This window comes from Stylophora pistillata, chromosome 2, assembly GCF_964205215.1.
Source record: "Stylophora pistillata chromosome 2, jaStyPist1.2, whole genome shotgun sequence".
In the NCBI taxonomy this organism is placed as follows: domain Eukaryota; kingdom Metazoa; phylum Cnidaria; class Anthozoa; order Scleractinia; family Pocilloporidae; genus Stylophora; species Stylophora pistillata.
The window spans coordinates 32,148,456-32,164,241 of record NC_142520.1 but is presented as its reverse complement, the minus strand read 5'-3'; the positions used below and the strand labels follow the sequence as shown (position 1 = coordinate 32,164,241).

At 37.9% G+C, this 15,786-nt stretch overlaps 1 protein-coding gene across 1 annotated transcript; it reads right to left on the bottom strand.

The window, feature by feature from the left end:
- Positions 1-1,119: 1,119 nt before the first annotated feature.
- LOC111325112 (cytochrome P450 4V2) lies at positions 1,120-15,786 on the bottom strand. Its single transcript, XM_088750841.1, has 14 exons — positions 15,351-15,786; positions 14,575-14,687; positions 13,556-13,628; positions 12,866-12,878; positions 11,538-11,658; positions 11,005-11,074; positions 10,070-10,139; positions 9,435-9,561; positions 8,929-9,129; positions 8,197-8,299; positions 7,676-7,743; positions 3,471-3,537; positions 2,714-2,893; positions 1,120-2,257 (listed from the first exon to the last, which is right to left on the bottom strand). The coding sequence occupies exons 1-14, from the start codon at positions 15,511-15,513 to the stop codon at positions 2,100-2,102; spliced, it is 1,527 nt and encodes a 508-aa protein (XP_088606967.1). The 5' UTR covers positions 15,514-15,786; the 3' UTR covers positions 1,120-2,099.

The window sequence follows — 15,786 nt, the reverse complement described above, 5'->3', positions numbered from 1 at the left end:
GTTTCGTTAGACTGAGAAAACACAGCGAATGATCAGACTACTTTTAACCGCTATAACTTTACTGCTATCGATTGGTCGACTTTTATCTGCAGACACTGTTCCTCGTTTTTTGAGCACTTGTATTCATAATTTACTTTTTCAGGCAGCTCAGGCCATTTTTTGTTGTTGTAAAATCGTCTAAATCTTATGCCACAATAATACCTCCGTGGAAGTGGAAGTAAGAAATGTAGTGGTCTAGGAAGCGTGCCGCATTAATCTCAAATACAAATAGCTTATTATAAGTGTCATCTTCTTTCTTCACCTATCATCCTTTACTCTTCTTAACGACAAGTACAGGTTTAGGTATTAAAAACCCTGTCCAGGCTAATGGCTGACATTTGCACGAAGCTATTTAGGATCTGCTTGGCCCGCCATCCAGCAATTGTAGGTATAAATGTCCCTTGCCCAATACAGCCCCCTCCCCCCAACAAACCTTATCCCCCTCATCCCACCTAAGATCCATGTATAGTCCTCAAACCTATCACTTCTAATCTTTTAAACGTCAGTACTGTAAATCCTCTACACCCTAAAATCAGTATGCGTCTTCTCCATACTGTTGCCGATACATTTCCTAAGGAGCTGACAAGGACGATATCTTTGACAATCAAAACCTTCTTTAGTTGGTGATCGTTTTCTTTATTCTCGTGACCTAAAGTTTTGAATATCGATCGATGTAAAACTTTGATGAACCAGCTTTTCTTTCATTCTTAAGTGACATTCCATGGAACACTGCTTACACCTTCGATGGTGTGAATGATATTTGGTGCCAATGGCAAAGCCTTCTCGATTTGATCATCATGCTCCACTCAAACGCATGAGCCTTAAAAGCAATCAACTACCGTGGTTGAACCCTGCTATTCAAAAGCAAATGTGCGTCAGGAATCTTTTGTATAAGAAATTCGGCCGAATTCCTACGAATGCAAACTGGAATAAGTACCGGTCTCAGCGTGATAAGGTTACAGCTCTTAAAAGACAGTCAATTAGAGATTTCTGTTCTGATACAGCGTCTTTTTCTTCTAGATGCTCTCCTGATTCATTCTGGAAAAAACTGAGGCCACTCCTACCAAATAGCAAGTCCAGTGTCAATACAAGCTCAATCTGTTTATTTGAAATCGGCAGAATTGTACCTGACTCCAATGCGTATATACTAAAATAGCCGCACTACGGAGGATTAAGCGTTGAATTCCTTTAGACGTTATGATTTTCCTTTATAAAGCCGACGTGTTACCGCAATTAGAATATTGTTGCCCATTACTTCTGGGCATATCTCAAGCCTTGAAAAATTACATCGAACGTATCAATCATTATGCGATCAAAACATTACTAAATTTAGGTAATTCGACCACCTAGGACTGTTCCTTAGCAACGGCTGATGTGAACAAGCTTAAGCAAAGGCATATCCTGCAATCGCTTATTCTATTTTTTAAATGTTTTAAACTAGATGGCCCAAATTATATTTCTCAATTTTTTGCACCTCAGCTAACTAAATACAATCTACGAAATAGTGGCTTAAATGTTGTGCAGCCCTCATATAACAGCCTTGTCATGCACAAGTCCTATTTATACCTGATTTCCCACATATGGAATCAACTACCAACTGTCACCAAATCCTCGAGAACTTTAGCACAATTTCGTGCTCGGTTGAATAATGTCAACTTCACAGTGCGAATGTATGAACTGTAGCGCTTTTAACATGAGCCTCTGGCTCGGAAGATTACGCAAGCACTTCCCACGTTTTCGACATTAAATAAATCATTACATTACATTACATTACATTACAAATGTTTGATGTGAAGGGTGATATTGAAATTAGATGCTAGTCAAAGGGTTAAGGCCTTCAACGCATTTTCACTTTTAAAAAAAATTAATCATCTTGGAAGGAAATCAAAAGGAAGAGAAGGATACAATTAGTTTACATTAACATTCAACTAAATTTCACTCTTTTGCTTTCTATATAAATGGAAGAAAGACCTTGATACATTGCACGAGGGGGGGGGGGGGGGGGGAAACAGGGAAAATAACTTGACACCAAGAGCGTTAGGAGAGACTACCATGTCTTATCATCTTCTGGCTAAAGACACGAATATTCCGTCCTTTGGTCTAGTTATTATTTCTGCGCATGTCTTGAGTTCATCAAAGGTCTGAGTGGAGTCGAGGGTAAAATTACGCATCACGTGAGCCAAGACAAGTTTCTCTTCTTGAAGAGCAAACCGCTGACCTATAGGGGAATGACAGAAGACAGGTTAACTGACAAGACAAGATACAGCAGTGAAACAGCAGAGAACAAATGAACCAGCAATGTCTGTTTTTCTTTGAGCTTCTGCTGAGTAAATACAAGTATCAGAAATGGGTCCTAAATACGACGTCTCAAATGGCGTTCAGATTCTAAACGGTTCCTTGCATTACCAACATGTGATCTGAAAAGTCACGTTCAGAATCATAAAACACTGAAACGCTTTAAGAAATGAGTGGATGATCATTTTCCCCTCTTCTCACCGAACATTTTTGTGATAATCTCGGTCCCTGCGACAGAATTTTGTCGTTTTGATCAGTCAAACTTTTTTCAGTTTCCACGGTGTAACAAGGGCTGTTACTCTTTCGCTTCTGCTTGCGTCGCTATCAAAAATTTACGACCAGCTTGGATGTGGCATGTATAAAACCTAACAAAACATACCGATGCAGTTCCGTGGCCCAGCAGAGAAAGGAACAAACGCATATGGATGGCGTCCTTGACTGTTCTCAGCAAGAAAACGATCCGGGTTAAACTCGAGCGGCGCTTCCCACACGTTTGGGTTTCTGTGGAGTCCGATTGTACAAACTCCAAGAGCAGTACCTTTTGGAGCCAGGTATCCATCTGCAAGGCAAGTGGGCGTGTTTTATTTTCCATTTCAAACAGATTTAAGCCTCCTCGAGAACTCTTCAAAACGGTTAGCTTAAAGATTTGCAAATCGGCATTGTCACTTATCACCGGTACTACATCTTTACTAACGAGATTCGTCGATGTCTACAATTATTACAAAAAAACAAGCAAACAAACAAACAAACACACGAACAAAACAATAGCAACACAATTCTACGAAAAACAAACACTATACTAACGAGGCTCGTCAGTGTCTCCAACTAGAACAACCGACCATAAAAAAACAAACAAACAAAACAATAGCAGCACAATTCTAAAAATACCCAAAACACTGAAAAATAAACCGATACAAATAAAATAAGCGAACAAAAAAAAAAAAAAAAAAACAAGGAAAAAAAAAACAACAACAACAACAGAAAAGAAAATGGCAAAACAAACAAACAAAAAAACAAGGCAGGGCACAGATACAAAAACAAAGGCAAACGAACAAGAAAATGAAAAAAACAAAAACAAATAGACAATGACAGCTTACTATCTCAGGACCACATTGCTAACCCTAACTAATACATACCCAGGTGACAGTCTTCAGTCGTCCTTCTTGCAATGAAGGGCACAGATGGAAACATACGCTGGGCCTCCTAAACCATAGAGTACTATATTAAGATGCAAGAATAGATCAACAGGTAGTAGTAAGTGAGCGAACGCTACCTGCTCACAAAGGTGAAGCTTAATATCAATAAATGACAATTTATATAGCGCGTCCTATCCAAACGCTTTAAGGCGCTTCACAATCAAGGTAAAAAGTAAAAATAATAATCAAACAATCATTCATTAAGATAACGCTAAAAAGATAACTTTTAAGATTACGCTTAAAAGCGTTAAGATCTACACTACATTTTATGGTTTTAGGAATGTCATTCCACAGCTTAGATGCAGAGACAGAAAAGGCGCGATCGCCATAAGATTTCAACTTGGAGCGAGGAATCAGTAACAAGTTCCTACTCGATGATCGTAAAGACCTAGTAGGCTTATAAGTTTCTAACATGTCACTGATATAGCTAGGGCATAAATTATTTAAAGCTTTAAAAGTAAAAAATAAGATTTTAAAAATAATCCTCTGCTCCACGGGGAGCCAGTGCAGTTCTCTCAGTAAAGGAGTAACGTGATCATGCTTGCGACCACATAAGATCATCCGTGTCGCACAATTCTGGGCTAATTGCAAACTATGAACTAAATGTTTCGGAAGACCATATAACAGAGAATTACAGTTGTCTAACCTGCATGTAACGAAGGCGTGTACTAACGCCTTAGTACTACTAACTGACAAAAACTTTCTAATCCGAGAAATATTCCAGATGTGAAAAAAATGCAGATTTATAAATAACAGAAACTTGACGTTCCATATTTAACTTACTGTCAAAGATTACACCTATGTTCCTAGCATAGTGCGAAGGCTGTATAACAGATCCACCAATCGCTGTAATAAAAGGAAGCTGAGAAGCAGACAGATTGCCCCGATCCGATGACCAAAAGCTCAGTCTTATCACTGTTAAGTTTAAGTTTGTTCTATGACATCCAAGTTCCAATATCTTATAGGCAGGCTTCGATTCTCGTAGTAGTAACTGAAGAAACTGCGTCAAGCGAAAAATAAACCCGACAGTCATCCGCATGGAAATGGAAGTTCATATCGTGCCTTCTTATAACGTCGCAGAGAGGAGACGTATACAATAATTACAAGGTCGGACCTATAACAGATCCCCGGGGAACTCCAAACATCAGATCAGAGTGAGAGGAATTTGATCCATTTATGCTAAAAAATTGACTCATGGTCTTAAAATAAGTGAGGAGAATTTGCTACCTTTCTATAATCATGAAATGGATAGATATTCCAGTCTTCTCGGATAAGGACGAATAAACCGTAGGCCCCGTCTCCTGCAGGGTTAGGGGTAAGAGACGTTAATTTCTCACGCACGAGATTACTGTGTGGTGGATGTCCTCCCCTGCCGCAGATAGATCGAGCAGTAATAAAACAACAGTACAACCACGATCCACAGAACGTAAGATGTCGTCATGAACTCTCAGAAGGGGAGTCTCAGTGCTATGCAATTTCTTGTAAGCCGATTGTAAATTCTCATTAAGGTTGTTGTCATCAATATACTGCACAAGTTGTACCGCAACCGATTTCTCAATCAATTTAGAGACGAAAGGAAGGTTAGAAACAGGACGAAAATTCTTAAATCTTCAGCATCTAAATTAGTCTTCTTTAACAATGGATTAATCAAGGCAGTTTTGAGTGAGTTTGGTATAAGAGCCTCATCTAAGGAACGATTTACAATATCAGTTATAACTGGCAGCACCCTTGGTAAACATTTAGTTAGCACAGAAGCTGGTGGTGGATCGAGAGCACAAGTCTTCACTCTGAAGGATTTAGTTAAGTTAGCTATTAGGTCGGTAGCAACACGTTGAAAAGTCGCAAATTCACAGGGCCGGGATTGAGTCGCAGAGTTATCTAAGTAAGGGACATTAGGAAATCCAGTACTATGAACTGGTAAACTATCGCGTATGCGTCGTATCTTGTCAATAAAGAATGATTTGAACTTTTCAGGTATAGCCATATCAGAACCCACAGAGGGATAACGTACTTTCGATTTCTTGTATAACAAATTATTAACTGCTTGAAATAATATTTTCTGGTCTCCTTGGTTCAATTATAGATGAAAAGTGGTTCTCTTTTGCACAACGAATCAAGTCATTCACCTCACGACAATGTTCGGTGTATAATATATGATTAGCTTCGGTGTTATGCGCGCGCCATCGTCTTTCCAGTTTTCTTCTCTCTATTTGCAACTTTAATTTCATCAGGAAACCACGGCGCATAAGGGCAAAGAGTAACAGACCTACGAACGATTGGGGCATGATTGTCGATTATAGATTGAAGAGTGGAGTTGAATTGATCAATAGCTAATGAAAGGTCATCATTTAGAGGTGATCTAATTAGCGCGGAGTCTTCCAGGTCAGAGGATAACTTATCCATGTCAGTGGCACGTAAACGTCGAAAAGATAACAAGTCTTGAGCAACAGGTTTACAAAAATCCAGATTACACCGAATCATAATATGATCAGAAAGTGCTGGATCAAAGCCTAAGAGATTCTTGATGAAAGTTTGTTCCTCTCTAGTGATAACGAGGTCAAGAGTATGGCCATACTGGCCATACTAGGCATGGAAAGATTGAAATCATGTGTTAATGCAATCATGGAGTGGGCCAAGAAAAACAGATTGCAGTGCCACCCTTCAAAAACAGAAATCATTCATTTCCTTTCACGCTTCTCAAAAAATCCTCCTTTCTGTAATATCAACATTGGAGATGATATCATTAATTTATCTAATACTGTCCGAGACCTGGGCGTCATGCTTGACTCTGTGATGAACTTACGCTCGTATATAAATTCCATCTGTAAATCGTCGTCTCTAGCAATCAGAAATATTGGTCGCGTTCGTAAATACCTCTCGACGCAGCAAAATGAAAGACTGATACACGCCTTTATCTCATCGAGACTTGATTACTGTACTAGCCTATTGTACGGTCTACCGATTTGTGACATCGAAAAACTCCAACGGATCCAAAACACAGCTGCCCGCTTGTTAGTCGGTGCTAAATCAAGAGACAGTATAACACCTATACTTGTGAAACTTCATTGGCTCCCTGTCACAAAACGAATTCAATTCAAGATACTGCTGATAACATACAAAGCACTAAATGACATGGCTCCAACCTATCTTGCTGAACTTCTTAGTCGATATATTCCAGCACGAAGACTCCGTTCATCAAATATGAATCTACTTGAGGTCTCAACAATTCGAACTAAAACGTATGGGCAAAGAGCATTCTCCTACGCTGCACCGTATTTGTGGAATCAACTACCTGAATGCATGAAAAACGCTGAATCTGTTGACTCCTTTAAACGCTTATTGAAAACTAATCTTTTCATAAATTAACCCACCAGATTTTTTGATATCATACATTGTCAAATATATGTATAACACGTAATACTTCGTTAGTTTAGATAGAGTAGCGATAATTGCATGTATAGGATTTTAATTGGAATTTTATTAATTGTAATTGTAAAGCGCATAGAGTTCAATTTTAATGCGCTATATAAGAACTTATTATTAAATTAAATTAAATTCTTATGCGTAGAATCATTTACATGTTGGCGAAGGATAAATGAATGAAGAAGGCCAGTAAATCGCAGACCAGCATTATTTTGAGAATCAACATGAAAGTTGAAGTCACCGACAATCAGCAAATAGCCTGACGCCGTTACCATATGGGCAAGATAGCCGGCAAACTCATCAAAAAACAGTGACACATCGGATGAAGGAGGACGGTACAAGACAATTCAACGGACAAAACACTTCGTAGCCCTGAGTTCCAGCTCAAGATGTTCGAAAGAGCAATATATAGACCTCCTTCGTAAGTGGCGGGCCAAATGGTTATTCTAATAAATTCACATAAACACGCCTTAAAAAAAAACCTGGGTTTTTACTAAGGAGCTTTCCACGAACGCTTAATTATATCCACCGGTAGGAATATCCTTCCTTCTAACGATAATAACACAAATAGACACAACAACAAAATATGAAGCAAAAAAAAATACTGAATAAACAATCAAAACAACCACTCGCCCCAACTGAGCCGAATAGCAACGTTCCCCGTTCCTACCGCCATAGTGCTAAAATCTAAGTCACAAGATGTAACGTTGTGCGTACCATACCTTAACAACACATTCCAAGTAACGCAAATCCTTCAGATCATTTACCGTGAGGGTTTCTGGCCGCTGTTCTAATGTGAAAAAATATCATAGAAGTCATTATCTAATCGTGAAGATTATATCACTCATGAATAAGTAACTTATAACAAAAAGGCTGAAACAAATTCTGTTAATGGATCACAATTTACAAGACAAATCAATTGTGGCACAATAAAACGGAACCAAAGAGGGTTTGTAAACACTTTTACGAAGGTTTTCGAGACTCTTCAACAAAAAGATCGAGGCCGCGCGAACTTGCCCCCATGAGGGACCTGGTAACGGGTTTGCCAATGCAAACGTTCATTAGGACGCCAATATAAACAATGATAAATTGGAGTCAAGAAGGAGCAAGAACAAAACTTTCTCCAACGCATGGATATCGTAAGTAAATTTGCACTTCGTTGTTCTTGTAGACCACACGAATACAAATCGGTAGAGAGGAGTTAATGCATAGTGCCCTTTAAGTCCTTGGGTGAGATACTCACCGAAAAATTTATCTACTTCTTCGTGGACTTGCTGCTGTATATGAGGATGGCGAGCGAGTAGATAGAGAGCCCACGTTAATCCAGCGGCTGTGGTGTCGTGGCCCTGAAAATAACAAAAATAATCTGAAGTAGCTCCCTGATTGAGTTACCAGAGTATCCTTCTAACCTGCCTCCCAAAATCGCCAGAAAATTTGATGGAATTCCCTGGATTAGAGTTTGCCAGAAATAATTATTTTCAGGATGAAAAATATAGTGAAAAAAAGAAAAAGCTCTGGTCACACAATAACCCCAAAAAGACTCAGATGGGGAACTTGAGATTTGAAGCACACCAGCTGACTGCTACACCATCGCGTCATTCAACTTGAAAAAAGCTAACGCGCGATTTCTTCAGGTCTCAGAACGATCCCAGGTGGAGGACAAGGGTTGGATAATGATGACCTTACACTGAACCAACAGTGAAGAGTATATATGGGTACAGGAGAAATGTCAAGAAAAACTGACAAACTGCTGGGGCAGCAGATGGGTATAGTGTTATAAAGATTCCTCAGTATTGCACCGAGCATCCTGTACTGCGCAAAACATCAGGTGGGGAATGAGGAATCACCAATAGTGGGATGCTTAGGTGCTACTAGGTGGACATACAGCGGTCAAGTTTCTAAGTATGGCACTACCACAAGGTAGATTAAGATGACACCCACTTCCTTCAGAATCTGGTCATAAAGTGACACTAACCTCAAACATGAACGTATCCACTTCTTCTCTGATGCCTTCTCGTGAGATCTCTCCTCTGTCGTAAGCCTCCAGTAGCAAATCAAGGAAAGCCAACCGCCTCTTTCTTTTAAATTCTCCTTCCCCTCTCTGCTCGGTGTCATTTTCTTCGGATTGTGGATCATTTCTCTTAGCTGCTCTGTCAGCGATTCGCTCATCGATGACCTTGCGGTTTTGCATCGTTACCATGGAAATATCACCGTTAATAAGGGTAGAACTGAAGACGACTTAAGAAGTTACGCTGACTGTCCTTTTGGTACGAAAATCCTCACAGCCCAATCGGATAATTTGTTCTTTTTATTTCAATTGTTTGACTTGGTTTTTACCTGCTCATACATTGTTGTCGTTGCATATGTTTCAGATAAGTAGTTGCTAGAGGAGTACGTCCCTCTTGAAAAATACAACCATCTTAAAAATAATTCAAAAGAGCTTTGAGGTCAGGATAAAAATTTACCCTTTCTGACACGCACCTTGTTGGTAAAACTATGAAGAATCTGAAGACAATAATTGTGTTCCCTCCCTGATGGCGTCAAAAAGTAAATAATGTCAGGCCAGAGCCATGGTGACCTCTGTCGCTTCTGAATCAACTCAGTTATCCTAGAATTAATGAATCAGTTTAACATCAACGCTAGCCTTCTTTTCATCTAAAGTAGAGGCTAGGAAATTAGATCTCCCATTCTTCAATCTAACATGGGTAAATACAAAAAAACAAAACAAAAAACAAAAACAAGATCAAAAGGAAAGACAAAATGAAGCAGCATTTGCAGTGGAAAGGAATTCATTTAAAAGTTTGTCCATGACAAAGCGTCTGATAAAAAATGACTATCCTCTTTTGAAATGCCAGGGCTTGAACATGGAATCTACTATGATAAAAATTTCTAAAAGGCGAAATTTGGCGATGAGACGGTTTGATGAGGACATTTGTTGCGGAACCAATATTTGAAGGGGACATTTTTGTATGAAAAGTTTGCACTGAAAATAATCGTTGAGAAGTTTGCTTTGCTAAGGAATTAGAGGGTAACAATTTTCCTTTACTTGATAATTCCACTTGACAATTAAAACCGACTGGACTAAATTCACCTTCATTTAAGTCAGAAACAGTTACCTTCCAACTGCATTGACATATGGAGAATTGACATTTCCCTGTGCATTTGGTGAGGAGTCCATGGAGGTAACTGTTAAAAGGGAGGTGAGAAACGATTTTAAATAATGACGCATGGGCTTGAAAAAATGACTGTCTATAATCAGGGACTGGTTAAAAGCGATGGACAAATTTAAGGACCCCAGGGGTACGTCTTATGTATTGTGACACATGAACTGTACAACATGATAACCTGGGTCCAGTTCCCCTCGCCCTTAATAACCCTTGCAAGTGAAAAGCATTTTGTTTCTTGTACCATTACATCACTGCTGAATAAAACTTTAAGGCCATGGAAATAAAGGCAATCAGAGTGAGCTCTAATTGTCAACAAAATTGTCCTTGTCAGTGACCTGGGAGGTATATGAAGAACCGTATGGTGAATAAATTATGCATACTGATGCTAGAGTGGAAAGGATTGCGCTTTATGATTTGACAAAGGCCTGCTGCATCACTATGAATTAGGACAAAGAATTGATTTACTCTTTGCTTTTAGAGCAGTTTTCAATTAAGTTTTGAAGGTAATCCAGGATTGCATTGGTTTTGCTTCCCTTTGCTCCTGTCAGGAAAATTGCACCTACCAGTCTCTCAACCAATCACAGACCAAACTTAAATCAATTACAATTTGGTCAACCATATTTTCCTGTGCTTAATTGACCATTGTGAATATATGTAAATTGCTTCTACAATACAAAATTGAAAAGTGAGAGAAAATATTTCCACATGTATTACACAACTGTAGAATAATAATGACAAGTATCCTTTAGTACCACTAGGGTTAGGGGTAATCCTGTGATGTGGTATCAGAGGAATACATCTTGGGGAAAGGAAGGGATATAATGAACAATAACAAACATGAACATCATAACTTAGACTATGAATGACTAGCGCAGAGTACTTACTGCATATAATATCCAGAGCACACAGAGTAATGTATGGCATTATGTTGAAAGTACCTGTCTTGACTTTTTTCTACACAAGTTGACAAGAAGGAGACAACAAATCTCATTCAATCATTGTCTTGTCTGTTTTAGTACCCTTGCATCTTCTGAGAGGATGTATTTATGTGTCAATTTATCATTTTAACTCCCAAAAGTGATGGACATGACTTGTAACCCCTCCTTATAATATCCATGTATTATTATCCAGCAAACAGGTACTCGCATTACTAAAACTTATTAAGTAGAAGTTGTTATCTTGATCTGACACCAAATTCTAGTAACTACCCATAATCTAAAGGAAATGTGTAACACTTAAAAGGTAGAATCAACAATTAGATCTTGGGAGTTAAAGGGTAATTATTGTATTTATCTGCATTGACATAGTCTGCATTGCCAAATAGATTTGCTAGGAAAGTCAAAAAACAAAACAAACCAATAAAATAATTACATCACATAAAGTATGCACAGTAATTTTGATCTTTTAAACTTTTTACCTCAAGGTTTGAGACCAGAATTTTGGATTGTTCTTCAAAAACTTGTAAGAAGGTATTCAAAATGCTGAAGTGAAAAGTTGGAGTAATCAACCTTCGTCTTGTCTTCCATTTTGATCCATCACTAAAAGATGATAAAAGGTTCAAGCACATGTAAGATAATTCAATTCTTCAATAAAAGGATTTTAAATTACACATTATATTTTTCTCTTTCTTCCTCTTGAAGATGAAAGAAACCTAATGAAATGCCAAGAATAGGGCTTATCCTTTCAATGTTCAAAAGGAAGCAAGCTACAAGAAAGGGTTCAATTAAAACTTTATTTTCTTGTTGTTGTTGTTTTGTTTTTAAGTAGAAAGCATGTTGTGGGGTCTAAAGAAAATTTATAGTAAAGAAGAAAACAGTTTACAAAGCTTAAAATCAAATAAAACCAAAATTTGTCATTTAAACTCACACATGCACAGTGTACAGTCATGTAGGTCTTAACATCATGTAGCTTAGTAATTGCCCAGTCCAGGTTTCTAAACAGGGCTATCACCTTGACCCTTCTACTATTTTGTAACATACAGGAACATAGTATGCATTGTCTCATTGGTCAATTCACTTTCCAAGTAGATGCTTTATCAGGTTGTAGAGCCTGAATGTAAATAGTTATGCCATGAAAGCAATAGAATGCATTTTTTCCAGGCTCTATAATGTGATAAAGCTTCCTAGGATTTTGGGAGTCCTCTCATGATTTGTAACCTCACCGTGTGTTCTCCCAACATGCCATGTCAAGGGCGTAGCCAGGGGGGGGTCCTGGGGTGCCTGTGACCCCCCCCTTGGTAGGCCTTCTTTTAAGCAAACAACCTACAATATTCAGGTGGTGAAAACGTCATGACAATATCTTGGCCTGCCCACTATACTCTCACTGCTCATCCCAAAACTGTAACATTAAGTAAAACATGCACGACGTGGAGGTCGACATAACAATCTGGTGAGTAGCCTCTCTGACCCCCCTTTTGAAAAATCCTGGCTAAGCCCCTGCATGTAGCTTTATCACTTTATGGAGCCTGGAAAAAATGTGTTCTATAGACCACTTTCATAAATGGCTGCCATATAAATATTCTTTTGTTTAAATTTAAATTAGCCCTACTGGCCTCGCTTGAGATAATGTATTCTTTTGAATTTTGTACTGGAGAACGAGGCCAGTAGGGCTAATTTAAATTTAAACAAAAGAATATTAATCCGGCAGCCATTTATGAAAGTGGTCTATTACTCAAGTAAGTATTAATTTGTGTAAAATGCACCATTTCTGGAATTGACATGTCACATAATGGTACATGTATCCTACCTGGTAAGCAGGCCTTGGTAAATTGGATATCCATGTTCCAAAATAAATCACAAGGTTTATAAACATAAAAAAAAGAAAAACAAAATACTGAGGTAAGATAACATTGAAAAACAACTGCCTGCATGGACAAAGACAAGGGTCTGTGACAACACTCCTTGTTTATTTTAAAAAAATAGTTTTCCTCAGAGAATAAAGTGCAAAAAGTTAAGTGGCCAAAGACTGTGACAACTGACCATAATGGACAAGTAGATGCATATCTGAGTATGCTCAAACACTTTTAATTATCATTGTAGAATCTCGGTATGTTTTTCCACACCAAATTTTCACACTTGCTTCACAGATAACTTTGATAGGCATGTGAAAGGCAAGTGAAAAGTATTGGAAAAGCACAACATATAAAATAGGTAATCCTGTTTTATTCAGTTACAATTTCCACATGCTCCTCAAATCTTTCATAGCAGGTCCACATCAGCTGATAGCTGCCGATGCAACTATTACTTTGTAACTTTTTAAATTTTTAACCTGCTTTATCAAATAAAGAATTGATTGATTGAATTGATTGAAGCCTTCATGCAAAGAACAACTGTAACCCGCGAATACATATACTTTAGAGCCTTAAAGGTAATTTGTGACCAAACTGACCAGCAATGCAGTGAAGCACAATGCTACAATGTAATCTGTTAAACTGACCTGTGCCTAACCAAGGATGCAAAAAGTCATAATCTGGAGACTTGCTGATATGTTTGGAGCTGTGTAAAACCAGCTAAATAGTAAGGAAGTACTGTTAATTTAAGAACAAAATTAAACAAAAAAAGGCAAAACAAACAATTATTTGACAAATAGTTGCAAAAGGTAAATTCAAGGGTCAGTAAACTATGTTCCCACCAATTTTTCCTGAGAATAATTTTAAAGCATCACTAGGGGCATTGCATGCACAAGGAAAAACAATCAGGCATAGCATTTGAAATTGTAAATTGGCCACTGTAATAAGTTAAAAATCTGATGTTTCGAGTGTTAGTCCTTCGTCATTCGCTCTGACGAAGTGCTAATGCTCAAAACGTTAGATTTTTAACTCTTTACAGCCGCCAATTTACAGTTTCAGCTTAGTTGATATCACCAAATTACAAACAAAAAAAAGAGTTTGGTGAAGGCATGACAGATCCCTGATATTAACCATGGCCAAATTATCCTGCCACATCTGATCATGGTTATTGAGGTTATAATTACTTTAATTGGTTGCATGGTAGAAACCACTGACTGGGCAATTTGTGTGTGGTTGTCATATAGCTGTATCTAGCATTTTATTTCCAAGTGTTCCTGTTATGGTCTTTGGTGAAAGTGAGAAAAATTTCTTAATTGCAAATCATTTACATTTTGTTGCTTCCTTCTCATAAAAATTTGCCTCTTCCTCCAAGTATTTTTGCAAAAAAAGTCACATAAACTGTCCAAAATAATTACATGCCATAAATGCTATGTGTATACAACATGTAATGTAATAACATTTTCTGCATACTTGTTTTTTGTTGTTTCATTTATTATTTCTTTTCTTTTTTAGGGAAATTTTCAATTGCTTTAATTCTGCTAAACAATTTATGACCTTAAGGTTGACAAATACATGAAAATATTTTGAGGAAAAAAGGTGAGTTTGGAGTCCTGCAGGTATACATGTGTACATCACATGAAATGAAAGATGTCAAAGACTCACTAACCTCCACCAGTTCAGGTTTGTACAAAAAGATAAAAGGGTAGGTTGGCCCAAGCCACAAACAGAACATCCCATTCTGATACTCGCTGGCCCACTGTAATATCCGCGTCACAAGGTCTATCACACCAGTTTAGCGCAAGAACAGATAAATATCAAATCAGTCATTACTGTGAAGATTACTTTGGGCAATGAAATCCAAACAGTGTTTTGCAAAAGAACTCTAGACGAAATTGAGCTTCTTCATGCTGTAAATTATAACATCCATAAATTTAGGGTAAGGAGCAATTTTAATTGATGACCATGCTTTCTGCTTCTAATCTGGGGCACTTTGCTTTTCATATAACTATAGAAATCTTTCTAAATTTGTTTCCTCATTTATTCTTCAATTTGGCAATCCTTACTTTTACTTCATGTAGACTTACTCAGCCATTTTTTTATTCAAAGATTACAGATTAAAAATTGCCAAGTGAAAGGGCCTGGGCAATTTTGCGGCTCTTGGTAAAAAATACCGTATTTTATTCCAAATTGCAAGCCAAACCATGTGATAACCTGTACTAACTAATCACGCCTGGTGGTGTGCACAAGCTGTTTTCTTTGCCAACTTGAACAGAGGGCGCTGCAAAAGCCAGTTTGGTAATTTTCTTAATTTCCTATTCAATGTATAGAAAATTAACAAATAGATTCCACGTTGTCATATGTCTGACAGAAGATGGCAAGTTATTTTAGGAAAATAAATGACTTTACTTCACATAAGTCATTAACCAGATCAGTGTCACTTACCATTCGGTTGACTTGGAAGCTGCAAAGCATTACCAGATAAAAAGGATGTCTTAGGGCCAGGCACCTTCTTTACTGGATCTGCAGATAGATTTCTTCCAAGCAGTACTAGAGAGATCAACACTACGGCTGCCAACAGCAAAGAAACTGCCACCACTAAAGACATGATCACTTGACCCGTTGAAAACGAAATAAGTTACAGCTTTAATTTGCACAAATCGATTATCGATTTGTAATCTGTTGTAATCCGAAGAAATCTCTGAATCCTCTTGAGCACCGAGTGGCTTCCTGATGGCAACAGCAACGGAAAAATCCACAGGATAGTGCGAAACCACAAATAAAATCTCTATTTATGGGCATCGGAGGAAGCATGACCTTGAATGTCCGTCGTGTTGGAAATAACTGTCTGCCATCTTTGTTATTTTTACTATTATTTTGC